Below are 25,789 nucleotides of genomic sequence, written 5' to 3' on the forward strand. Positions count from 1 at the left end.
TAGCGGATACACGAGGGCAGCCCACATCTTGCATTTGCTAGGGCACAGCCTTGCTTGATGGAGCCCCTTCCCTGTCAGATCCTGGAACCTTAGAGTGGGCTCACTCCAGGGGTTAGAGGGAGCCATTCCTGGAGCCAGCACACTGCTTAGAGCCCATCCAAGCTGCCCTCCATGCAGGATCTCAGGAGAGAACCTGAGAGATGGGCCTATATCCAGTGGTTACTTCTAAATGCAAGGATTTTGCCTCCAGGGAGATAGTTACTGAATTGGGCTTTAGTATCAGATATGAGACTTGCCTTGGTGCAGATCTTTGCTCCCAAGTTCCAGGACACTCCACCACACTCCCTGCATCTTCTCTGGGCCTTCTGGGCTCATTCTCTCAGATTCCTTTGCCAACTGTTGCTGGTCCATTCAACCTTGTTGTGCTGTTTATACTCAGAGCTTAGTCCTGGGCCCTCCCTTTTTTCCCCCCACTATATTTTACCCTAAGGCAGTACATTCGTTTGTTAGGTCTGCCACACCAAAGTACCACAAAATAGGCGAAATGTATTGTCTCACAGTTCTGGAACCTGAAGTCCAAGACCAGAGTGCTGCCAGGATTGTTTCTTTGGAAGTTTCTCTCCTTAGCTTGAAGGTGGCCATCCATACATGAACGTCTACCATGACTTCACATGGTCCGCTCTGCATGCATGTCTGTGTCCTAATCTCCTCCTATAAGAACACCAGTCATGTTGGATTAAGACTCATCCATATGACCTCATTTTACCTTAATTCTTTAAAGGCCTTATCTCCAAGTACAGTCACATTTTGAGGTACTAGGTTATTAAGACTTCAGTATATGACTTTGGGGGTAAGGGGACACAATCTGGTCCATTGAAGATGGTCATCTTTTTCATGTGGTCATCATGTGATGGGAGTCCCCCACATTTACAACAGCTCACCTGTTCAGTGTTCATACCCACACATCCATAAGGGAACTCTTCCCTTCCCCTGGGCTGCTCTGCCCATCACTCTCCCATCCCGACAGAAGCCATCTCAGATCCATTCAGTTGCTAGTGGCAGGGACCTCACAGTCTTCCTCTTAACTCCCTCGGCCTTGCCCCTCATCCAGCCCATGACCTTTCTCTGTCTGCTCCATCTGAAGCACACCATCATAGCCACCCCAACTCTTGTCCCTGTCTCCCATCCACAGCCTCCTGCTCATTTTCCTCACAGCAGCCATGATGTCTTTAAAATGAAAGTGGTCCCTGCTGTGATTCCCCTCTTGGAATGTTCTTTCCCCTGCGCTTTTCCTGGCCAACTCCTGCCCATCCTTCATATTAGCTTAAATTTCTCTACTAGTCAGGAGAGGCCACCTGCTGCAGGAAACAACCCCCTAAATTTCTATGGCTAAATACAGTAGAAGTTTTCCCGGCTGACAGGCAGCCTTATGTGTGTTTGGTCATTCAGGGACCCAGGCTCTTCCGTCTGTGGCACGAGCTCCTTTAGAGCCCTCAGGGAGCAGTGGGGAAGATCCACCAACATCTCTTAACCACCTCAGCCTGATGCGCATCCTTTGCTCACCTCCTATTGGCCAGAACCTGGTCCCATGCCCCACCTACCCAGCTGCCAGGGAAGCTATGAAAGGTCCAACTGTGAGCCCAGGGAGCTCAGGACAGCACAGGCTAAGCCACAAAGTCACTTGCTCCAAGAATCCCACCTGCTAGTCTAAATTGGGTCTCTCCTGTGTTCTTTTCCACTATTCCGTACTTTTTATTCCTAAACCTTGACACACAGTATGTTCATCAGATATTTGATATTTGGGTAATTCTTTAATGTGTGTCCTCCCCCACCCTCCCCAGCAGAATGTGAGCTCCATAAGTGCAGAAACAAGTTCTGTTTTGCTTATATCTTTATCCCTAGTGCCAAGTGCCACCAGGTTCTCATATGAGGTAGGCACTAAGCAAATATTGGTGGGTGAGTAGGGGCCAATGGATGGGAAGGAAGGAGGGAAAAGGAGGAGAAGGGAGGGCTGCTTGGGTGGAATTCTAATTCTACCACTAATCCTCCAGCGTTAAATTATTTAACTCTTAAGCGCCTCAATTTCCTCATATGTAAAGTGGTAAAAACCATTTTGCTGTGCAGGGTTCTTGTACAAATGAATGAAGGCAGTGTTACCCATTTCCTAGCACAGTGCCTGGTATATAGTAGGTGACGAATATAGCAGTTCCTATAGGATCATATGTGGGGGCCATATCTCCCCCAAAGATCATAGTAAAACACTCCCAGAAAATTCTTGTGTGTCTGTGGATCTGCATGTACATCTTCACACGTATATGCCTGTGATTCTTCGTCTAGGAAGATGGAGGCTGGATTCCTCCCCCCCCCCCCCCGCCGCCCCGTGCTCCCCACTCATGCCTTCTCTTCCTTCAGGTTAAAGTTAAACAGTAAGAGGAACCAGCTGGTGAGAGAACTGGAGGAAGCCACCCGGCAGGTAGCAGCTCTGCATACCCAGCTGAAAAGGTGAGCGGTGGGCCACGAGTGTGGCCTTGGGGACAGCCAGACACCAGCATCCTGAGGTCGCCCAGGCTCTGCCCTTCCTGGGTCCTCCATGGCTTGAGTGTGGACATTTGGAAGCACAGTGGGCAGCTGGTTAGGCTGGTGGACTCGAGGCTGGTGTGGCATGGCCAGGGCAGGGTCCCTCACCTGTCTGCACTATGGTGCCCTCAGCCCTCCTGACAGCACCGAGGAGAAGACCCCCCCTGTCAGGTGCCATTCACATCTCTAATATCTGCCCACCTGCTTTGCCAACGTAGAGAGAGCAGGCCTCAGGCCTGGGCCTCAGTGGGCAACAGCGTATCCCTGGAATTTAATATATTTTGTTCCATCAGATATTTTTAATCCTTGCCTTCTATTTGTCATAAATGATGCTGCTTTTCCAATCCCACTTAGGGTGTAAAGTTTCCTTTTAAAATAAATGTGTTGAAGAGTAAAGAGTGAGTTTATTTGAAGAAAAATATCAAGAAATAGGGCTGGATTCATACAAGGAAACATAGCGTAAAAATGGACTACGGCCAGTGGAGGTTTGGCAAACGGGAAAAAGTGGACTTTTAAGGCCGCTGACTTGGATTAGAATCCCCCTTCTGCCACTTTCTGATTATGTGGCCTTCTCAGGATGCCTTTTTAGTGAAATGGGGGTGCATGGTCTCCCCTGGAGACTGTCAAGAGGGTCCAACAAAATTAAGTGTTCTGAGCAGCCGTAGTGCTTCTCAGAGCCAAGAAGGAGGTTCAGGGTGGCCCATTTCCTTCTGTGTGTCCTCACCCTCTGTTGTCTTCGTGCCCCCAGCCTCTCAAGCAGCATGCAGTCCCTCTCCTCAGGCAGCAGTCCTGGATCCCTCGCATCCAGCCGGGGCTCCCTAGCCGCCTCTAGCCTGGACTCCTCCACCTCAGCCAGCTTCACTGATCTCTACTACGACCCCTTCGAGCAGCTGGACTCGGAGCTGCAGAGCAAGGTGGAGTTTCTGCTCCTGGAGGGGGCCACGGGCTTCCGGCCCTCAGGCTGCATCACCACTATCCATGAGGATGAGGTGGCCAAGACCCAGAAGGCGGAGGGGGGCAGCCGCCTGCAGGCCCTGCGCTCCCTGTCTGGCACCCCGAAGTCCATGACCTCCCTGTCCCCCCGCTCCTCACTCTCCTCTCCATCCCCGCCCTGCTCCCCTCTCATTGCTGACCCCCTGCTGGCTGGAGATACCTTCCTGAGCCCCCTGGAGTTTGACGACCCGGAGCTGAGTGCCACTCTTTGTGAACTGAGCCTTGGCAGTGGCACCCGGGAGAGGTACCGACCGGAGGAACCAGGAACGGAAGGCAAACAGTTGGGCCAAGGTACAGAGGGGAACCATTTGGGGGGCGGGGGGGCGGGCAGGGTAGGAACTGCACTCAGGCCTGAGTGCAGACCCCAGTGATAATTAGGGCCATTTACCGACTGCTTTCTATCTGCCCAGGCTTTATGTGTATATCAGTCCGTTTATTCATTCAGGAGACATTATTTTTATGTACTCACTACGTTCCAGGTCCTGGGCTAAGAGTTTTTCCATGATGGATCCATTCATTCAATTGATATTAAGTATCTGTTAAAACTAAATGCCAGATCTTGTGCTAATGTCTGTACATGGATTCCTTCATTTATTCAGTCAGCATATGGGCCATGTGCCAGGCACAGGGTGACTCACAAGGACACAGTATGGAAGACTGGCAAGCTCCAGGTCCCTGTCCCCAAGAAGCTTACATGCCATTGAAGGCACAGACATTAACTATACAACCAGACCAGTAAAGGCCCTAGGAGGAAAACAAAATGAGATGTGATGGGGCCTCTCAGGTCGGGGTGGAGCTGCCAGTTCCGACTGGGTTGTGAAGGAAGACGACATTTGGGTGAGCATTTAAACGGTGAGAAGGAGCCAGCTTTGGGAAAAGTAAGAGCAAAATCTCTGAGGCCACAGGTTAGAGGTCACCAGCAAACCAGAGAATCAGGAAGGGCCCAGTCATTTAAGGCCTGGTGGGCCATGGTAAGGAGTTTGGATTTTATCCTAATAGCAGCAAGGACCCATATGACCATTTGAAGCCAGGGAATGACAGGATCTGGCTCCCACTCTGCATGGGGTCAGAAAGAATATTTTGGTATAGATTGAGATTCAGGTAGGAATCTCTAAAACAGAAGATGATGATGGTGACAGTTATGATTTATTAGGAGAAAAATTCTTTAGCAGCCAGCATATATTATAATAGTTACATTTTATTGGGGTATGTTGTGTGACGGGCTGTGTGGTTTATACAGTGAAATAGGTTACTTCTGTTATGCCCATTTCACAGATGAGGAGACAGAGGTTTAGAGAGGTGATATCACTTGCTATAGGTCCCCCAGCCAGCAAGTGGGAAAGAAGGGATTGGAATCTGGGTTTTCCTGACCCCAGAACCCAACCTCTTTATTGTCACACTCCTCTCAGGATGTGAGGCAGCCCTGTGTGTTTATTCCTGGGACACTTCTGGTGCTCACTGGCCCCACCACACCCATCTGATGTGAAGGTCAGAACTGTGAGCAGGGTGCCCTGGGGCTCCCAGGCTTTCCTGGCCATGACTTATTGAGTATAGGTATACAAGATACGGTCAGGACCACCTGCCCAGAGCCCACACTAAGACATGTGCTGGCTTCGTGCGCACAGGGCTCCTGCTCCTGGCTCCTTGTGATGCCAGCTGGAAGAAGCTAGACCCATCTCAGCCATAAGGCTCCAGAAATGGGCAGGAGGGCTGCCGCTATGCCCAGAATTATCTCTTCGTGTGCAAGGGCTGGTGGGAGCAAGGGCGGGGGGTGGGGGGAGGGGGGGAGACGAGATTTCCTGGTTAATTAAAGGGTCTGCTGGGTGATTGCCAGCCATTTCCTTAGAAGAGGTGCCGAGAGATCCCTGGGGCTCCCTCATCAGGAAGGGAGTCTTGCTGAGTGCTCTCAAACAAAAATAAAAACAGCTTCCTACTACAGCAGGTGGCAAACTTCAGAAAATTGTCCCCTGGAGAGGAGCGAGTGCAGGTGGAACCTGTAATGAGGCTCCAGAAGAGCTCTTGACATTCTGTCAAAGGCTGGCAATAAGCCAAGTCAGGGACCCAGCAAGGTGCTGGGAGTGACCCTCCTTCTCTCCCCCAGAGTGTCCTCAGTGCTTGTGGGCCAAGGACCACACATGTCTCAGGATGGCATTCCCTTCATGCCATCTCCAAAAGCCGTCCCTGCAGTGAGCGATGCCAGGCTGAGCTCGACACTAAGCAGGTTATGTGATTAGTGCCGCTGTTCAGTCAGCAGACAAATTAATCTTCTTAAGTGGTTTAGTGAAGGGTGGAGATGCATGGGTCTGAAGGCGGGAGGTCTCTGCTGGCCACAGCAGGCATGGAACATGGGTTGGGAGAGCTGCACCCAGATGGCCACTTTGCTTCTCCCAGGCTCAATGTCACCATCCCTTTCCCCAGCCTGGCCCATCCCCAGCCTCTTCTCCAGGCTGCCCCAGGGCCTGGCACACAGCAGGGAGTCAGAAGTGCCAGCTGTGAGGTCGAAGGGCCTGAATCTGGTCTTGCCCCCCCACTGCATGGAGCTCAGGAGCCTTCCTATCCGTGCTGGTAGCTCTGAGCCTGGCCTGCCACGCCTCCAGCGCTTGTGACTTGAAGAAGGAAGGAATGTGCAGCATGAGCCAAGTGCCTGGTCTGAGCCCTGGGTCAGAGACCTTTGAGGCCCTCCATCAAGGGGAGGGAGCTGGAGAGCTGAGTTAGGAGTGGAATGGGACAGGCAGAGCAGGATAGCTTGTGCTGAAATCCTCCCTTTTCTTCCACTTGCCCCTCCCAAGGGTCCAGCAGTTGTTACTTTGCCCCGCCCCGGCCCAGGTGTGTAGGGATTGATCTAGAAGTCATCACCATAGTGCTGGGAATGACCGTTGCAATAAGGATAGTGGTGCTGAATTTTACAGCGTTTTCCTGCACCAGTCTCTGTACTGAGGACTTCCCTATAATGTCTCTTTGAGTCCCCCCAGCAGCCCTACCAGGTAAGTGTTGTTATTCCCATTTTACAGATAAGGAATCCAAGGGTTTGAGAGGTGAAATCCACGTCCCAGTGTCATGAAGCAGTAAGTAGTAGAGCTGAGATTTGAACCCATGCAGTTTGGCTTCCAAGTCTGGGATGCTAAACACAGAATCATCCGCTACCCCTTCCTTCACCCCAAAGGAAGGCAGGACTTTGCTGTCGAGTTCAGTGGTGGTATTTGGCAGGACTCTCTTGGGGCAGAGGGTAGATCATAAGTGTGTGTTGCAAAGACAGTGTCCTGGTTTCTGAATCCTGTCTTGCCATCCTTCCTTTCTCCAGCTGTGAATACAGCCCAGGGGTGCAGCCTGAAAGTGGCCTGTGTGTCAGCTGCTGTGTCAGATGAATCCGTGGCCGGGGACAGTGGTGTGTATGAGGCTTCTGTGCAGAGGTGGGTCCCTGAGTCTTGACTGTCTCTGGGAAGTCTGAGTATGCAGAGCCTGGGCCCCCTCAGGTATGTGGGAGGAACCCACAGAAGGGCATGGCCAGGTGACTCAGCCCTGTGTGGTATAGGCTGAAGATGCAGACAGTGCTGCTCCTCCTGGGGCTGGGAGCACTTCACATTTGCGGGAGTGCCAGTTCCACGATTGCCATTAAGGAGCATATGGCTGGGGGAGTTCATGCTGGAGGAAGTGCAGCCCCTTCAAGACAGGAATCCCGAGCAGTCGTGGGAAGGCGGAATCTGCAGGGAGTCTGAGCTGACCCAGACTTTCCTCCTTGAGGACCCCACTGTGCCCTCCCAGAGGGAACCCTGTTTCTGGAAGATGACTTTGGCCCCAGGTGACTGCAGGGAAGCCTGACCCTCCTTCTTCCCTGTGTTGCCTCTCAGACCGGGTGCTTCAGAAGCTGCCGCTTTTGACAGTGACGAATCCGAAGCAGTGGGTGCAACCCGGGTTCAGATTGCCCTGAAGTAAGTGACTGGGAGGGCAGGAGCACATGGGTGGTCAGCAGCATCTTCTCAGTTTTGACCTTCATGGCTGCCTAGGGGAGAAAGGCAGAACCAGCAGGACCTGCCGACACTTGTGGCCTCCTAACTAAAGAGGGCCAATCCTTTCCCTCCCTCTCACCTCCACATTTTACCAAAGAGAAGAATGAGGCTTTGAAGACCTTGTTACTTGCCCCAACTCACTGAGCTGGCCAGTGGCAGAGCAAGACCATGACCAAGACCTCCTGTGCCTTGTTTTTTGGGGCCATTGTTGCTGTGGTTTTTTGGCTTACTGTCCCATTGAAGTTTCAGCCATTGGGGGCTGCAGCCCAGATTGTTGTTCCTGTGTTTTCCCTTGATGCAGGATGGCCACAATATTATTTTTGGTAGAAATTGCCAATATTCAAGTATCAAGAGATTTCACACAGCACACTCTTCTGGCTTCTCCTTAAACATTCAGACTGATAGGGGCAGCTGGGTGGCTCAGTCGGTTGAGCATCCCACTCTCGATTTGGGCTTGGGTCATGACGGCACGGTTTCATGGGGTTGAAGCCCCGCGTTGGGCTCTGCGCATTGACCGCGGGGAGCCTGCTGGGGATTCTCCCTCTCTCTCTGGCCCTTCCCCGCTCACACTCTGTCTCTCTCAAAATAAATAAATGTAAAAAAAAAAAAAAAGTAAACGGAAATCTAAGCTGACACTTCATTTTAAAAAAAAATAAAAATAAAAATTCAGACCGGCAGGTCTGAACCTGCATCCCTACATGGCCCACAGCACTGGGCCTGTGCTCTCAAGTTCCCCACAGTCCCCCAAGCAGCCAGCAGCCACGTCTGTGATGATTAAGAGAGAGAGAAATGTGTTACTCATACGTGCTCCATATGTCCCTCTCCATTTCAGGTACGATGAGAAGAATAAGCAATTTGCAATATTAATCATCCAGCTCAGTAACCTTTCTGCTCTGTTGCTGCAACAAGACCAGAAAGTGTGAGTATGTGGCTGACAGGGTTTGTATGAGCCTCTCAACCTCTGCGGCCATCCCCGGGGGCAGTCTCCTGCCCTTGCCCGCTGCACCATCGGGCCCCGTGCATATTTCATCTGTGTGACCGTGATGCACAGTGTCAGTATTGTGAATGTGGATGTGGATACAGGCGTGATGGCAAACTCACTGACTGGAACGAGAAGCACTGTAGGCAGCTTCAGTTCCTTCGCAAGCACATTGTGAGCACCTACCATGTGCCAGCACTAAGAGCGGGGTGGTGAGCAAATCCTTGCCCTTTGAACTTGAAGCCTCACGAAGAAGAGGGTCATGGTCCCTATTATCTGCTCTAAGCTCAAATACTGCACACAGAAAGAGGCCTGAAATTCTCAAGAGCCTGCGCCTGTCACTGTGCTTCTATTGGAAGGGTGTGATGGGTATTACCTTACAGTTGATTATACAGCAAACACCTGTGCTATTTGCCTGTTGGCTCTTGCCTTGGCAGACCGGGTTTATGTTTCATTGCATTCACCTGCCTGCAGGTTTCTCCTTTAGATGATAGGCATTGGGGCAGCAGCGGGAGCTTATATTTCTGAGGTCTGTACCCAGCCAGCATCTGAGTCTGTGACATGTGGGAAAGGGAAAGACAGAAGGAAAGCAGGACAAACAGAATAAAGAAGATTAGACACTAGGGTTGCCTTTAGTCATTTGCTCTTACAAACAGTGCCAGAACAAGTAACCTTCTCCATATCTCATTGGTACTTGTACAGTGGTATTTGTGGAAGAGTGTCTAGAAGCAAGGTGAATGGGGTCACAAGGCCAGTGCATCTGGAATTGTGTTAGGGTTGTCACATTCCCCTCTGCAGGGGCGGTAGCATTTTGCCTTCCTACCAGCAGCTGTATAAGGATTCCTGAGTGTTAACAATCTTGCTGATCCTTCTGTGCACAGAAGTTTGCACACTGTTGACCTCAGGTTCCATACTCTTTGAGGTTCTAAGGATTGGAGATTTGGGAGAAGGAAGAGCAATTGTTATCCTTGGGACCCTCTCTGCTTCCCTTACAAATATCTGCATAACCGCTTGAGAAATTACAAACTCCTCCACTGTTATTGTCTTAGGGATTTGCGGCAACAGTTTAGCCCAACACATTATCCCAGACCCAGGCTGACTCAGGCTCTCCTCTGTCTCTCTCTAGGAACATTCGTGTAGCTATCCTTCCCTGCTCTGAAAGCACCACCTGCCTGTTCCGGACCCGGCCCCTGGATGCCTCAGACACTCTCGTGTTCAATGAAATGTTCTGGGTGTCCATGTCCTATCCAGCCCTTCACCAGAAGACCTTAAGAGTTGATGTCTGTACCACCGACAGAAGCCATCTGGAGGAGTGCCTGGTGAGGGCTGTGCCTGTCTCTCTGTCTGACTGTCTGTCCAGCCTTCTGTCCTTCTGGAGATTGGCCCACCTTGTATTTCAGGGAGAAGGCTTGGAGAAAACACAGGCTGTAGTGTGAAGCTTGTCTTGGGTTCCAGGCAGGGACTGTTGCACAGGTGAACAGCATTGGCACACTCATTGAGAGCAGGGGGCGAGGAGGCGGGAAGCCCCTTTGTCAACCATGGAACTGCAGGGCTTCATCCCTTGTGCCCGAGGCTGCGTTGCCTATGACTCTTTAATTCTCAGTCTCAGTTTCCTTATCTGTAAAATCCAGCTAACACTGCCCACCTCACAGATGGTTCTCTGAGGATTAAACGAGGATTAAAGCTGTGTTTCTGGAATTTGAACATGCACACAAGTTACCTGGAGGCTCTGGTTAAAACTCAGATTCTGATTCAGCAAGTCTGGGGCAGTAGTGGGGGCAGGCACCAAGAGATTCTGCATTTCTGATAAGCTCCCAAGTACTGCTGATTGCCGCTGGTCCCCATAGCAAGGATGTAAAACAACAGTGTGTCTGCACATGCTAGATGCTCACTGACTATCAGTCCCCTGCTCTCCTCAGCTGGGGTACAAAACAGCATCATTGCCATTTATGTTGTTGATGTTACTACTGACAGTAATGCAATAGCATCCATAGATTGAATGCAGTTTATGTGGTGGGCATTGAGCTAAGCCCCTAATGTGTAGTTTCTCTATCTGACCCTCACTAAAATCTTACAAAACAAGTACTGTTATATCAGTGAGGAAACTGAGGCAGAGAGAGGTAAAAGAACCTTCCCAAGGTCACACAATCAAGAAGAGCCATGAGCAGTTAGAAGCTAGGCAGCTTGCCTTCTGCAGCCCACCCACATCAGCCCCTTGGTGTTTGTACCAGCATGTTGCTCCCTGGAACCCACAGGTAGGACAGTGACTGAAGACTGGTGAGCATGGTAGATATTGCGCACCAGAGCAGAAAGCTTTTCCAATCCCAGGCTCTTCTGTGAAACATTTCCTCAGCCCTGGGAATTCCTCAATGAGAAGAGACTCAATCCTATTTTCTTCTTCTAATTGGATGTCTTTTATTCCTCCTTCCTAATTGAAGTGTGGCCATTGCTGGTTGCCATGGCAGCAGCCAAAGCGCTCATCCCACTGTGGCTTGTCTCTGTCTGTGGCCAATGGGAAATCTACTTTCCCGTATCCTGTGGGGATATAGAGTGTCAGGCTGCCGTGTTTTGGTGGCTAGAGGAGTAAGCGAGGAAGTGAGACACTAGAAAGGCCGTGTGCTCCCACGCAGTCTCCCTACACTGCTGGGTTTGGGGAATCCCTGGTCTGCTTTGAGCTGCTTAATGAGCCAGGCTGCCACAGTGGTACCCATCCTGAGCAGCGTCTTTGTGTAGTACTGGGCTAAGAAATCTGCATGCAGTGTCTCCCTTAACCCTCACAGCGGCCTGAGGAAGAAGCGTTAGGATTGCCTCCACTTGACAGATGAAGGATCAAGACGCAAAAGGGCTAAGTAACCTGCCCAGGTCATCCATCGAGTAAGTGGAGAAGTCCGCTTCCTGGTTGCAGCTTCTTTACACATAGCCTTCATACTGTCCCGCCTCTCAGGTGGTTACCACGTCCCCCCTGTCCACAGACCTGGATTATGGGTTTGGATGAACACGTGGCCTGCCTTGCCCACTATCTCTGGCAACTGTTCTACTGAATGCTTTAGCATGGCATAATCGGGGTCACAGTCTTTCCAGCTGTACCCTGTTGTCCACTCCCTAGTTGCTAAGCTCAGTGCCACTCAGAGAAGGTTCTGTTAAGAAAGCCCACTTCGCGGGGCGCCTGGGTGGCGCAGTCGGTTAAGCGTCCGACTTCAGCCAGGTCACGATCTCGCGGTCCGGGAGTTCGAGCCCCGCGTCAGGCTCTGGGCTGATGGCTCGGAGCCTGGAGCCTGTTTCCGATTCTGTGTCTCCCTCTCTCTCTGCCCCTCCCCCGTTCATGCTCTGTCTCTCTCTGTCCCAAAAATAAATAAACGTTGAAAAAAAAATTTAAAAAAAAAAAAAAAAAGAAAGCCCACTTCGCAGGCACCCCTCCTATTCCATAGTTAACCATTACAACAAAGAGGCTTTTTTCACCTTGCCATCCCCACCTGGGAAAACCCAGCCCGGTCAAAGTGAACTCTCCGCCCATGCACTAAAACACAGCCATGCCGTATGGTCTCTTGTTAAAATTGTGGTCACAAACCTCACATGAGCCCTAATGCTACTCAGCACTGGTACTGCCTTCCCCTTCCCAGGGGCGAATTCTTACCCTCTCCCCTGTCCTCAGACTTCTGGCCTCTTCTCCCACCCTCATACTCCCCCTGCTGAGGGCCTTGCTCCCCACGGTTCTTGGGGTCTTGCCATTTCTCCTGGCTCTGAGGTCGGCCCCCCCCACTGCCATGTGAGGCGACTTCTCGCTACCTGTTATTTTCTGGCTCTTTCTTCAGTCTTCACTCCTCTGCTGGGCCTGGCCTATCAGTACACCAACAGGCTATTAATTCTCTTAAGAAACAAAAAAACAAACAAACAAAAAAAAAACAAAAAGAAAGATTTTACCCATTTCTCCCTCCAGCTACTACTTTGTTTCTTCCCTTTATAGCAAAAGGTGAATTGTTCTCTCTGTAACCCAGTTCACGTGGGATTTCGCCGTCATCATTCTGCTAGAAATGTGCTCCCCGAGGTCATCCGTGGCCTCCTCGTTGCTAACCCCAGTGGCCACTTCTCCATCCTCACCCTCCTTGGCCTGTCGACTGTGTTTGGTTCAGTTGCTCCCAGAGTTCTCCTCGGCCTCCTTTGCCCTGACTTGGCTTCCCCAGCACCTCACTCTCAGTGTTCTTCCCTCATCACTGGCATCTCTGTCTCCTTGGCTGATTCTTCTCATTTCCCCAACTGCTGTGTGTCAGGGCTCAGGACTCGCCCCTCTCCCCTTTTCTGTTTGTTTGCATTCACTGCCTTGGTAATTTCATCTCATTCTCCCGCTTCAAACACCGTGTCAGATGTATGGCTCCAGCCTGGGCCTCCCCACTCGCAGCTGCATAACACCTCTGCTGTCTGTTCCACATCTTCTCTTGCTTGTCCAGGAGGCATCTCAGATGAACTTGTCCATAAGCACACTCCTGATCTGTCTTCCTGTGTTTTTACTGTCTCAGCTAAAAGCAACTCTGTTCTTCCACTGCCCAGGCCAGAGACCACAGGCTCATCCTTGACCTGTCTCTTCCTCTCCGCTCCACATCTAATCCTTCAGGAATTCCTGGCAGGTCCCTCTTCAGAAGATCCCCAGACCCTGGCCACTTAGCGCTGCTCCTGTCCCACTGCTGTCTGTCACCTGGATTGCGCAGCAGTCTCTCCTGGGTCTCCTTGGTCTGTCCTTGCCTCCCTTCATCTCCTCTCAACACAGTCACCAGAGTGATCCTATTAAATTGCAAATCAGTGCTTACCACTCCTCTACCTAAAACTTTACATTCGCTTCTGTGTCCATCTGGAGTCAACTCCTGGGCCCCTTGCCTGCCCTCCAAGGCCCTCGGGGTTCTGTCTCTTGTTATCTCTCAGATTTTATCCCCAGACTCTTCCTCCAGCCTCCCTGTTCCCCTTGAATATACCAGCATGCTCCTTGCCCCAGGCCTTTGCACTTGCTGGCCCCTCTGACCAGAATTCTCTTCTCCCAGATACTGATGGACAGGGCTCACTCTCCCGCCTCATTGTGGGCTTGACCCAGATGTCACCTTCTCAGGGAGGTCTTTCTTCCATCCTATTTAAAAATTACATTCCCCCTCCACTCTTGTCCCCCGCCCCCGTGTTATTTTTCTCTGCAGCACGTTTCCCCACCTAACATTTATCAGTATTACAGATTTTAGGGTATACATGATTTTCACATTTTATCAAATCTCTAGAATCAAGATGCAGTTTATACTAGATGACAGGTCAGAGTGTAATTGACAACTATGTTTCTTTCTTAGTAATGCATGAAATAGTACACTGACTTTACTTACAGATTTGTTTATCTGATTCCCCCAGACTGGAATGTAAGCTCATGAGGACAGAGATTCTTATCTGCCTTAAATCCTACTGTATCCCCAGCCTTCAAAACAGTGTCTGGCACATAGAGGCTACTTAGCTACCTGTGTGTAGTGAATAAATAAATAAATGCCCTCACAGGGCATCATTTACCAAAGTAGACCACATTTATACCTATGAGCCAGCCCAAAATAGACAGTATATCTTGTTGGAATTAATAATAATCTTATGGCAGTGTTACACCTCAAAGCTGTCATTATATTCTTTCCCCCTTGCCCCTCAAACATGGCCTGGCATGTTCTGAACTGTAATATCTGACACATTTGTCTGTCTTCACAAGAAAGTGTGACCCCTTTGGGGGCAACATCCTGTCTTACATGTTTCTATGGCTCCAGAGTCTGCAAAGTGCTCAGAGGATATTTATTAAGTGAGTAAATGAGTAATATACACATATTTGTGTATATTTAAATGTATTACAGGTGACTAAAATGCACAGGTATTTAATTCCTGAACAGACTGTAGTCCTGTAGGTAGGAGTCATTTACCTTGTTTTCTCCACTTGCTCACCACTGTTCTACAAATTAACCTTTAGACACACAATGAGTTTGCACAGTCCATGCCATGCCCTGGTGCATCCTAATAGAAGGAAAAACTGGTAGAAAGGATCCCAGGTAGATTGGGGAGCCCCCTCCCCATCCCAGGTACCACCCAAGCCTCCACTCAGCTACTGGCCCACTTCACAAACCAGCTTGTGGTATTTCTACCACCCGCTGGCACAGCCACTCTTGTGTTTCAGGACAGTGAATTTGCTAACCCCAAACTTGGTCAGGGCTCTTCCAAAGAGGACATGTTGAAACAATAGTAAGACCTGTGAAGAATGATTAAAAGTATTTGGTCATTTTTTCCACTAAGGATGTATGGTAAAAAGTCAAGTCACTGGAAATAAATCCCCTCTCTGGGAGGTTATATTCAGTGAGATTAATTTTGTGGAGGTTGTTTTCATCTTAAGGCATCCATTTACACCATTCAAAGAAAAACTGTATAGAAAGGTTTACTCAAAAGCAATCTTGCTTCCCTGCCCCTTGCACCCAATCCCACCTACCCTGTATAGCTACCCACTTTGATTAGTGTTGTCTTTATCTTCCCATTATTTCTTGTTGCACATATGTACATGTGATAATGTTCACTACCCTTTGCACTTCAAATATGGTGCAATATAGTATGTATATATACATAAGCCAGAAAGAGAAATATATATATGTATATATATATATATGTATACATATATATACATATATATACATATGTGTATATATATACATATATATACATATATATACATATGTGTATATATACATATATATACATATATGTATGTATACATATATGTATGTATATATATGTATGGAGAGAGAGAATATATATATTCTTATCCCTCTTTCCATTTCTTATACAAAAAGTAGCATACTGCATATTCTCTTCTGCACTATTCTATTTTTTCCCTTAACAATACAGCCTGGAAGTCTGCCCACATCAGCACCTAGAGATCTTTCTCATTTTTTATACATGTCTATATAATATCCCATTGTGTAGATATGTTATAGTTTATTCTTCCAGTCCCCTGTTGCTGGCCCTTTGAGTTGTTCAAAATCTTCTTCCTTGACATTGGTCTTGGTGATAATTTTTGGATCTGACTCCAAAAGCACAGGCAACAAAAGCAAAAATAAACAGATGGGACTACATCAAATTAAAAATCTGTACAGCAAAGGAAATCATCAACAAAATGGAAAGGCAACCTGCTGAATAGGAGGAAATATTTGCAAATCATGTATCTGATAAGGGGTTAATACCCAAAATGTATAAAGAACTCATACAACTCCATAGCAAAAAAGCAAAAAATCCAATATAAAAATGTGCAGAGGCTCTTAATAAACATTTTTCTAAAGAAGACATACAGAAGGCCAACAGGTACAGAAAAAGATGCTCACCATCACTAATCATCAGGGAAATGCAAATCAGAGTCACAGTGAGATAGCACCTCACCCTTCTTAGAAAGGCTGTTATCAAAGAGACAAGAAATAGCAAATGTTTGCAAGGGTGTGGAATAAAGAAACCCCTTGTGCACTGTTGGTGGTAAAACATTATGCAGAGCTGCTATGGAAACGAGGGTGGGGGTTTCTCAAAAAATTAAAAATAGAATTACCATACGATCTAGCAATCTCACAACTGGGTATATATCCAAGGTTACACCCAGTGATAGCAACATTCTTCACAATAGCCATGAGACAGAAGCAACCTAAAAGTGTATCAGTGGATAAATGGATTTAAAAATGTGGTCTCTTGATATAATGGAATATTATTCAGCCTTAAAAAGGAAAGAAATCCCGTCCCATGCTACAACATGAATGAACTTTGAGAACACTGTGTTAAATCACATAAGCCAGTCACAAAAAGACAAATGTTGTGTGATTCCACTTATAGGAGGGACCTAGGGTCATCAAATTCACGAGAAACAGAAAGTAGAATGGTGGTTGCCAGGGACCAGGGGAAGGGGAGAGGGAAGTTACTTAATGGGTGTAGAGTTTCAGATTTCCAAGATGAAAAAAGTACTGGATATCTGTTTCATAACAATGTAACTGTATTTAACACTACTGAACTATATACACTTTAATTAAGATGGCAAATTTTATGTGACAACATGGATGGACCTTGAGAACGTTATATGAAGTGAAATAACCCAGAAAGAGAAATACAAATACTTGTATGATCTCACTTGCATGTGAAATCTATAAAACCAAACTCATAGTAACGAAAAACAGATTGATCGCTGTCAGAGGTGGGGGGTAGGGGAAATGGGTGAAGGGTCAAAAGGTACAAACTTCCAGTCATAAGGTAAATAAGGTCTAACCATGCACTGTAGTCCGTGGGGACTATGGTACATAAACAACACTGTATTGCATATTTGGAAGTTGTTAGGAGAGGAGATCTTAAAGGTCTCATTATAAGAAAAAAAATTTCTAGCCATGAGGTGGTGGATGTAAACTTACTGTGGTGATCATTTCATAATAAATACCATACCAAATTGTTTTTTTTTTTTTTTAAGTAAACTCTATGCCCAACGTGAACCTCGAACTCAGGACCCTCAGATCAAGAGTCGCATGCTCTACCAACTGAACCAGCCAGGCGCCATCCAAATCTTTATGTTGTACATCTTAAACTAGTACAGTGTTACATGTCAATTACATCTCAGTAAAGCTGGGGGCAGGAGATGGTAAATTTTATGGGTTTTGTCATAATTAAAAAAAAAAAAAAACATACGATAGGTGCTTAGTAAAGATTTGGTGAATGAGTAAACCAATGAATGAGTAAGTTAGTGAATAAATGAGTTATTGGAAATAATTAACAACTAGCCCTTTCCTCCTCCCGGAAGCTGCTGTCTCATCTGGGGATGTTTCTCATACTCTCCCCAGGAGCCTTGTCAGAATATACCTTGTCAGCCCTGGTTTATGCCTTTTCCTGTCCTCAACTAGGGAGGCGCCCAGATCAGCCTGGCTGAGGTCTGTCGGTCTGGGGAGAGGTCGACTCGCTGGTACAACCTCCTGAGCTACAAATACTTGAAGAAGCAGAGCAGGGAGCCCAAGCCAGTGGGAGCCAAGGTCCCCACCCCAGGTCCTGAAAGCACGGTGAGTTGGGCCCCGGGTTTGCACCACCCTCCTAGGTGTGCAGCATCTGGATGGATGACAGGAAAAGCTCTCCCAGAACTGGAGATGACTGGGCCTCAGAGGTGGGGGAAGCAACAGAGGGTATTGGAACAGAGAAGAAGATGATGAGGTAGGAGAGACCTCTGCAAACGGGCAGGTAGCCCCCGATCTGCAACCTTCCCCTTCCTCATCTGTGTTCCCCCTTCTGCACTTTGCTTGCCATAGTATAACTTGCCTGATGAAAACCTTAATTTATGATTTTTTTTAATGAAGTAGAAAAGGAAGGAGAAACCTGTAGAAGGTAGAAAATGAACCTTTATTGAGATACTGCTATCTGCCTAGTGGTCCATGGTGGAGGCTTGCTGTAAGACACAGCAGAAAACAACACTGACCGGGGTATGTTAGGTGGGTGACAGATCAGTCATTTCACTGCTCTGAACCTCTTTTTTCATGCCAAATCCTTATCTAAAAAGGTGGTTAGGAAGGTTTGAAGAAGTATATGTGAAGAGCACTCTGTAAGTCCTTGATAAATGGTATCTGTTTCATTATTGTATATTTCTTAAAAATCTTACATTTGCCTATTTTTGGTTTAAAAATATGTATTGGTTTCATTTTAGTGCAATACACTTTAAAATGTCCTGGGGGGCACCTGAGTGGCTTAGTCGGTTGGGCGTCTGACTTCAGCTCAGGTCATGATCTCGTGGTTTGGGGGTTCGAGCCCCGCGTTGGGCCCTGTGCTGACAGCTCAGAGCCTAGAGCCTACTTTGGATTCTGTGTCTCCCTCCCTCTATGCCCCTCCCCTGCTCATGCTCTGTCTCTCTCTCTCCTTCAAAAATAAATAAACATTAAAAACAATTTCTTTTTAATGTCCTGAAATTGTTTTCTGTACTTGGGAAGCTCACATCTGCTAGCCAAGATTCAACCAAGCAGTGAAGTTGCCCTTGGACATAGAGTGTCACAGCATACAGGATCCTTTTGGAATCCCAAAGAGAAAGCGTTTGGGATTCAGATTAGCTCATAATTCTCTGTAGTGTGTCTTCCTTCTGTCAGTACTTGGTTACTTTGGACAGTCATTGCCCAGAATTTCAATGGAGAAGATGGGCTAGGTCAGGTGGTAAGGATAAGGGGAAGGATCAAATCTATTTCCCCCCAACCTCCCCTCCCCTCCTCCTCCTCTTCCTTCTTTTTCATAATCCTTATCATTTCCTGCATTTCCTTTTGTGTCAGGCACTGTCCTGTTTATTATGTGCCACTTACCAAGGCTCAGAAAGGTTACCTAAGGACATACATCAATAAACAACAAAGCTAGGTCTTCCTCACTCCAAAAAGGAGTCCATGAGCTGGCAAATATCTTGAAAACATCCTTTACTTTCTGGAGCATGTCCTTGGGTAAGTGACACCAACCTTAGGCACAATTAGTTTCCTTGTTCCATTTCTCAAGGGAATTATCATAATCTCTACCTCTCAGAATAGTTGTAGAGATTATATAAGATGTTACACATAAGTTGTCTGTCCAGTGCCTGACGTATACCAGGCCTCCAATTGGTGTTAGTCCCCTGTTCCCTAAAAGAAAATTTCAGGGATTTTTCCAAGCTCTGGCCCACACTACAAAGGGTGTTTGCAAATTAGCCATGTGCTCAGAAAGCTACAAGGTCAGTTTTTGCTTTACTATGAGCTGCCATTTACTGAGTGCTAATTATGTGCTAGGTACTCTTCTTTATATATCTTATGTATATATTCTCAATGTTCATAGCAACCTTTTGTAGTAGTTATTAGAAACTACTCTAGAGGAAATTGAGTCTCAGATTAATTTCTTCAAGTCACACAGGCTTCCTCATTGTAGATACCATTCGGTATAGATGTTCTTCCTCCAGGAAGTCTTCCCTGAATGCAATTCCAACCTGACACTGCCATTGCTCTGTTGTTCCTAAATATCCGAAGCTTAGCCTCTGGCAAAGTCCTTATCACATTGTTTCACATTATCACATTATTGACAGTTCATGTGATGGTTTCCCTGACTACACTATAATCTCTTTACAGCGAGAGACCTATATTTCTGCCTCACTCAACTCCTAAACTTGACTGTCTTCCAAAAGTCTGTCTGTGCATACAGGAGTTATTCTCAGGAGAACTGCAAATTAGATGAACTAAGTGCTGTATTTCCAGTTTATAAGTGACCTTGGGGCAAGACACATACCCACTCTGGACTTCAGTGTTAGTCTCAGTTCACAGGGAAGTTCACACTCTAAGCTGTGATTCTTGCAAGTAGTATGCAGATGAACCCTTGGGCCTTTGTCTCCACAGGATGCCGTGTCTGCTCTGTTGGAACAGACAGCAGTGGAGCTGGAGAAGAGGCAGGAGGGAAGGATCAACACACAGACCCTGGAAGACAGCTGGTAAGTGAGGGCTCACTTGGGCCTCAGGAACTGATCTGGCTTGGACCTGGATGCAGGAATGAGCTCCCCAAACTCCAGGGCAACCAAGAGAAGTGTTCCCCTGGGAAGACAGAGAACCTCTCTCCTCATGGGTTCTCTATAGGCAACAAGGCAGTACAATTGACCCTTGAACAACGCAGGGGCTAGGGGCACTGAGCCACCGCATGGTCCAAAATCTACACAGAACTTTGACTCCCCCAAAACTTAACTACTAATAGTCTACTGTTGACCAGAAGTCTTACCAATAATATAAATAGTCCATTAATATAAACTTTGTATGTTGTATGTGTGACATACTGTATTCTTATAATAAACCAGAAAAAGGGAAATGTTAAGAAAATCAGAAGTAATTATTCAAAAAAAAAAAAAAATCCACATATAAGTGGACTAGTGCAATTCAAATCCATGTTGTTCCAAAATCAACTGTGTATAGCCTGGTATGATAGTTCCCAAAATTTCTTCTCAGTGTGTCATTTTGTGAGCTATAAATCACTCATGCTAGGTCACATATTAGTGCCTAACTTGACTCACATTTATGTTGGTAAAAAAAAAAAAAAAAAAAGAAAATTATATTACTATAAATGGAAAGTAAATATCATCTGCCATAAATTGAAGATGTTTCAATAGGAATTTCATTTGACTGCTAGGAACAGGGAGGAGAAATAATAGGCTTAAATAAGATAGTTTATTGCTTTGTTACTTAAAAAGAAGAATGGGAAGAAGCAATCCAAGCCTCATCTGTCAGCTCCTTGGCATTACAGGGAACCCAGTGTCCTCCTCTATTTCTGCTTTGCTTTTCCTACTGGGTGACTGCCATCACTGAGGCTTCTTTGTAGCTCAAAATGGCTGCTGAGTCACCAACCATCAGGCAAGCATCAGAAAAGAGGAAAGACAAAAGAATGTGCCTGTATGCCTTTTAACCAAGGAGCATTCCTCAAAGTCCCACCCAGCAGTTTCTGCTTGGTTCTCACTGTCTGAGCTTAGCCATTTGGCCTACCTAACTGCAAGGGATACAAAAATCAGGGTTCTGTTACTAAGAAAGTAGAAATGGATACTGGGGAGACCATGAGCCATGTCTGCCTCAGAAGGTAACTGGAAAACTTAAATGTAATGAAAATAAAGCAAGAGCATTAAAACCCACCTAGACGTATTGCTTGCTAAGGCTCCAGGCCTGAGGTCTTCTCTCTCCAGATATATTAGAGACATGCTTCGAGAGAGAGACTTCTCCTCAGTGTCCACAGAAGAACTGGAGACAGCGTTCTGTCTGTGTGGTTCAGTGCTTCTTAGTCTCTTGTATCCTGAAAGAAAAGTCTCAGTACACATTTAGGAAAAAATAGTATAGACCAGGATTCAAATCTTAGCTTCATGGTTTTTTGTGTAACCTTTGGCAAAGCATTTTTAACTTTTTCTTGCGGCGTGGCACAACACACAAAAGTTCCCCTAAGTGTACAGCTCAGTGAATTTTCAGAAACCAAACTACCCGTGTGACCAGCATCCGCATCAAGAGGCAGAGCATAACTGGCTCTCTGGAAGGCCAGTCTGGGCCGGTCGCTGCCCTCCACCACAAGGGCAGCCACTGTCAGGACAGTCATTCTAACCTTGGCTGAGCCTCGTCTGGAAAAGTGGGACGTCACACTGACTGAGTGGACTTACTGCAGACCATTAAAGGAAAAGCCACTATAATGAAGATAAAGCGCAAAGCTCATAGCGGACACCCAACAGATGGTAGAAATGATCATTCAGGAAATGAGAAGGAACGCCAGCTCCCAGCTAGGAAGGGAGAAGGCGAATCCCATCTCAGAAATGACCACAGCCTGTGAATTTGCCATTTGGGGGAAGTACAGTTGGGCTTAAGTGCACGTGCTCTGAATTCAGACAGATAGGGATTCTGAGTCTTACTCAACCAGCTTCCTGTGGGACCCTGGGTCTGGGTGAGGCCTGAGCATCAGTAAGTTTTAAAAGCTCCCTGGGTGATCCTAATGTGCAGCCAGGGCCGAGAACAATGACTTTAAACCTCCATTTCTGCCTCTGTGAAATACAGATTTAATGAGTGTCTACAACACATGGGGTATTTTGTAGACTCAATGGAATTATACATGATAAGATAAGCACTTAGCACAGACTTTGTCCCATGGGAAGCACTCAGTAGCTCTTCTGCATTATTCTGTTACAGCCTCCAGTTATACATTTGGTCTCAGAAGGGGGTCAGCAAATGTTTTCTGGAAAGGTCCAGATAGTAAATGTCTGCTTTGTGGGCCCTGTGGATTCTGGTGCATCTATTCAGCCCTCCTGTTGCAGCATCAAAGTATCTGTAGATGATACTTGCCATCATGTCCCCACCACTGAAGCTTTACTTATGGGCACTGAAATTTGAATTTCGTGTAATTTTCACAGGTCATGAAATATCATTCTTTGTTTGTTTGTTTGTGTTTTTTAGCCATTTAAAAATATAAAAACCATTCACAGCTTGGGCTGTCCGAAACAGGCGGTAGGCTGGATATGGCCCACAGGCACACTTCTCTTTTACTGTTTATTTCTCCATGTGATAAAGGGTGGGGTAAGGTCCCTGAATTTTTATGTGTTCATTTGTTTGTTTTAGGGCTCTCTCTAAATTATCTCAGTTTCTCTCTTTCTCTCTTTCTCCCTCCCTGTGTCCCTTTCTTTCCCCCTCTTTCCTCTCTCTTTACATTCATTTCTACCTCCCCTTTCCTTCTCCCTCTCTCCTCTCCCTCTCTCTCTCTAACTCTCTGTGGCACACTGCTGTGCTAGGCTAGGCTGTGCAAAGGTCTGATGCCGGAAAGGCCCAGGACCTGTGTTCCAAAACCCTGGCACAAGATCAGTGGTTTCTGCCAAATTCCAAGCTTGTGGTGAGACTTTTCAAGCCATCCCCTAGCAACTGCCTTCTGTTCTCTATCCCTTTGTGGCCCCCTCTCTCCCCACCCCTGCCATTCAAACTTCCCTAGACACTGACTTACAAAGAGGACTGGGAATCCCAGAGCTGCTGTACTGGAGTAAATCCATCCACAGCACCCCCCCCCCCCCCCCCAGACTGGAGGCTTCTCTTGGTCCTGGAATGTTAACTAGGTTTGCTGTGCCTGCTCCACTCCAGAGTCATGTGTGGAGGTCCCCCAAAGACTGGCCCTCTGTGCTAATTTCCACTCCTTCTTTCTCAGCACCCAAGGGCCAGGGTACCATAGTTACTCCCTCCTTTTATTTTCTTAGGTTTCTTTAGTGCATATAATCACAAGACTGGATTTTTTTTTTTTAAGATCCACAAGCAAAACAAAATTCTAAGAGTATTAGAAAATAAAAGAGAAGGGGCGCCTGGGTGGCGCAGTCGGTTAAGCGTCCGACTTCAGCCAGGTCACGATCTCGCGGTCCCTGAGTTCGAGCCCCGCGTCGGGCTCTGGGCTGATGGCTCGGAGCCTGGAGCCTGTTTCCGATTCTGTGTCTCCCTCTCTCTCTGCCCCTCCCCCGTTCATGCTCCGTCTCTCTCTGTCCCAAAAATAAATAAACGTTGAAAAAAAAAAAAAAAATTAAAAAAAAAAAAAAAAAAAGAAAAGAAAAGAGAATATAATCACAATGCTAGGGTGAAAGTCCTTGTATTTGCCTCCTTGAGAACATGTGTGTGTTTGTCTAGGGCAGAGGTTGAGAAATAGCATTGCCGGGCCTCAGGGCATGTGTGCTTTATATTTTAATAGGCATTGCAGAATAGTTCTCAAATAAGATTGTACTAGCAAATGCTCCTACCAGCAGCGAGTAAAAGGACCCTTAAGCTACACCCTCTCCAATACTCAATATAATCTAACTACAGTACTTAATCAAGAATACATACGTGTTTTATTTTAGAAGATACTGCTAAAGTGACTTCAGAGTGTAAATTGGCTGCTCTGATGTCTATTCCCTGCGGAGATATGCCTATTTTCCATGCCTTCACCAGCACTTGATATTATCTGATATCTATATATTTTGCCACTCTAAAGGGTGAAAAGATGTCTACTTTAATCATTTTTCTCTACAATTGAGTTTTGTTTTTTTTTTTCCTTTCCAGAAATCTTTAGATCAGGTTCCGGTCAAAAAGAAAAGACTTCCGTAGTCATTAAGCACTTACAGTGGAGTTGGACAGCCTTGGATTGGAAACCTGGCTGTACCACTTCGTGGTCTGTGACATGAGACAAGGCCTTTCAACTGCCTGATCCTCAGCTTTTGAATCTGTAAAATGGAGACGATAATTGCTTTCAGTATTGTTGTAAGGCCTTAGCATAGCACCTGGCGCTTAGTAAGCCTTCATTAAATGCTGGTCAGTGTGGCATCTGCCATATTCTTAGGGAGGTGCTCTTTGTGTGTTCCCATGTTCAGTGGTCCTTTTATGTGTAGATCAAGATGATGTGAAGCAAGAGTGGGAGAGCAAGGAGTCTCTGTTAGCACTGGTCCCCATCTAAGAACAGGGGAGGTTTTGGTCCAGCGACTGGGGCTGCAGATCCAAGATCTTTTCTCCCCATCAGGAAAATCCCAAGGGAGATTTTATTTTTGTCCACAGTCTCACTGAGCCAGCTTACTGGATGTCCAATTCTCTGCTTTTGGCTGGAATTCCTTTGACTCAGTATGGCAACTCTGTCTCCTGCTGATCAGAAGTCTGGCAGTTATGTATGTCTTTGAGAAGTAAAAATGGGACCAAAGAAAAATTAGCAATTAACAAATGCAGTCCCTTTGCCACAAGAACTCCTCCCAACCCTGGAGTCTGAAGGGAAAGAATCATTGTGAAAGATATCACCAAAAATAAACTCTTTGCAACAAATGGTACCAGAACACCATTGGATATCCATATAGAATAAAACCTTTGAGCACCACATACAAAAATTAATCTGAAATGGATCATATAGTAAAACTATAAAACTACTAAAAGAAAATATAAAAGAAACTCTTTCTAACCTTGAGACAGGCAGCGATTTCTTAGGCAGGACAGAAGAAACACAAATCATAAAAGAAAAAAAACTTGCCAGGTTGGACTTTATCACTACCAAAGTTTTTTGGAAGATACTATTTAGAAAATGAAAAGGCATGCCACAGACGTGGAGCAAATATGTACGAAGAGTTCATATCCAGGAGATGTAATGAACTCTGACATCTCAGTAATAAAATGACAACCCAAGTTTTAAAGCAGGCTACATACTCTGACAGATACTTCACGAAGGAAAATATACGAATGGTCAGTAAATGCAGGAAAGTGCAAATTAAAACCACAATGAGATATGAACACACCCCCAGCAGAATGACTGAACTTCGAGACTGACAATAGCAAATAGAGATGAGGAACTGAAATTCTCATAATATTGTCGGTGGGAAAACCAATTTGTCAGTTTCTTAAAGGGGTAAACCTATACTTACTGTATGACCCAGCTCTACTCCTCGGTATACATCTGTTACGGTCTGAATTGTGTCCCCACCTGCCCATCCAAATTCATATGCTGAAGCCCTGACCCTTGCTCATACCTCAGAATGTGACTGTAATGTAAAGATGGGGCCTTAAAAGAAATGAAGAAGTTAACATGAGGCCATCAAAATGTGGGTAGGTCCTAATCTGGTATGACTGTTGTCCTTGTAAGAGGAGGAAATTTGGGCACAGAGAGACATCAGGGATGTGCACACAGAGGGAATACCACTTGAGGACATCAAGAAGGTGGTCATCTGCAAGCCAGAGAGAGAGGCATCAGAGGA

General features: G+C 46.6%; 1 protein-coding gene across 5 annotated transcripts in view; it reads left to right on the top strand.

The window, feature by feature from the left end:
• WWC1 (WW and C2 domain containing 1) overlaps positions 1-25,789 on the top strand; it is a 155,814-nt gene that overhangs the window by 113,900 nt on the left and 16,125 nt on the right. For all 5 annotated transcript variants that reach the window (XM_086711614.1, XM_086711676.1, XM_086711747.1 and 2 more), the window contains 8 exons: positions 2,413-2,502; positions 3,326-3,861; positions 6,872-6,980; positions 7,419-7,499; positions 8,410-8,496; positions 9,683-9,875; positions 17,466-17,618; positions 19,941-20,032. In XM_086711614.1, coding sequence (XP_086567740.1) covers positions 2,413-2,502; positions 3,326-3,861; positions 6,872-6,980; positions 7,419-7,499; positions 8,410-8,496; positions 9,683-9,875; positions 17,466-17,618; positions 19,941-20,032 — 1,341 coding nt within the window. The remainder of the gene's footprint in view (positions 1-2,412; positions 2,503-3,325; positions 3,862-6,871; positions 6,981-7,418; positions 7,500-8,409; positions 8,497-9,682; positions 9,876-17,465; positions 17,619-19,940; positions 20,033-25,789) is intronic.

Source organism: Puma concolor, chromosome A1, assembly GCF_028749965.1.
Source record: "Puma concolor isolate L17-30 chromosome A1, mPumCon1.1.hap2, whole genome shotgun sequence".
In the NCBI taxonomy this organism is placed as follows: domain Eukaryota; kingdom Metazoa; phylum Chordata; class Mammalia; order Carnivora; family Felidae; genus Puma; species Puma concolor.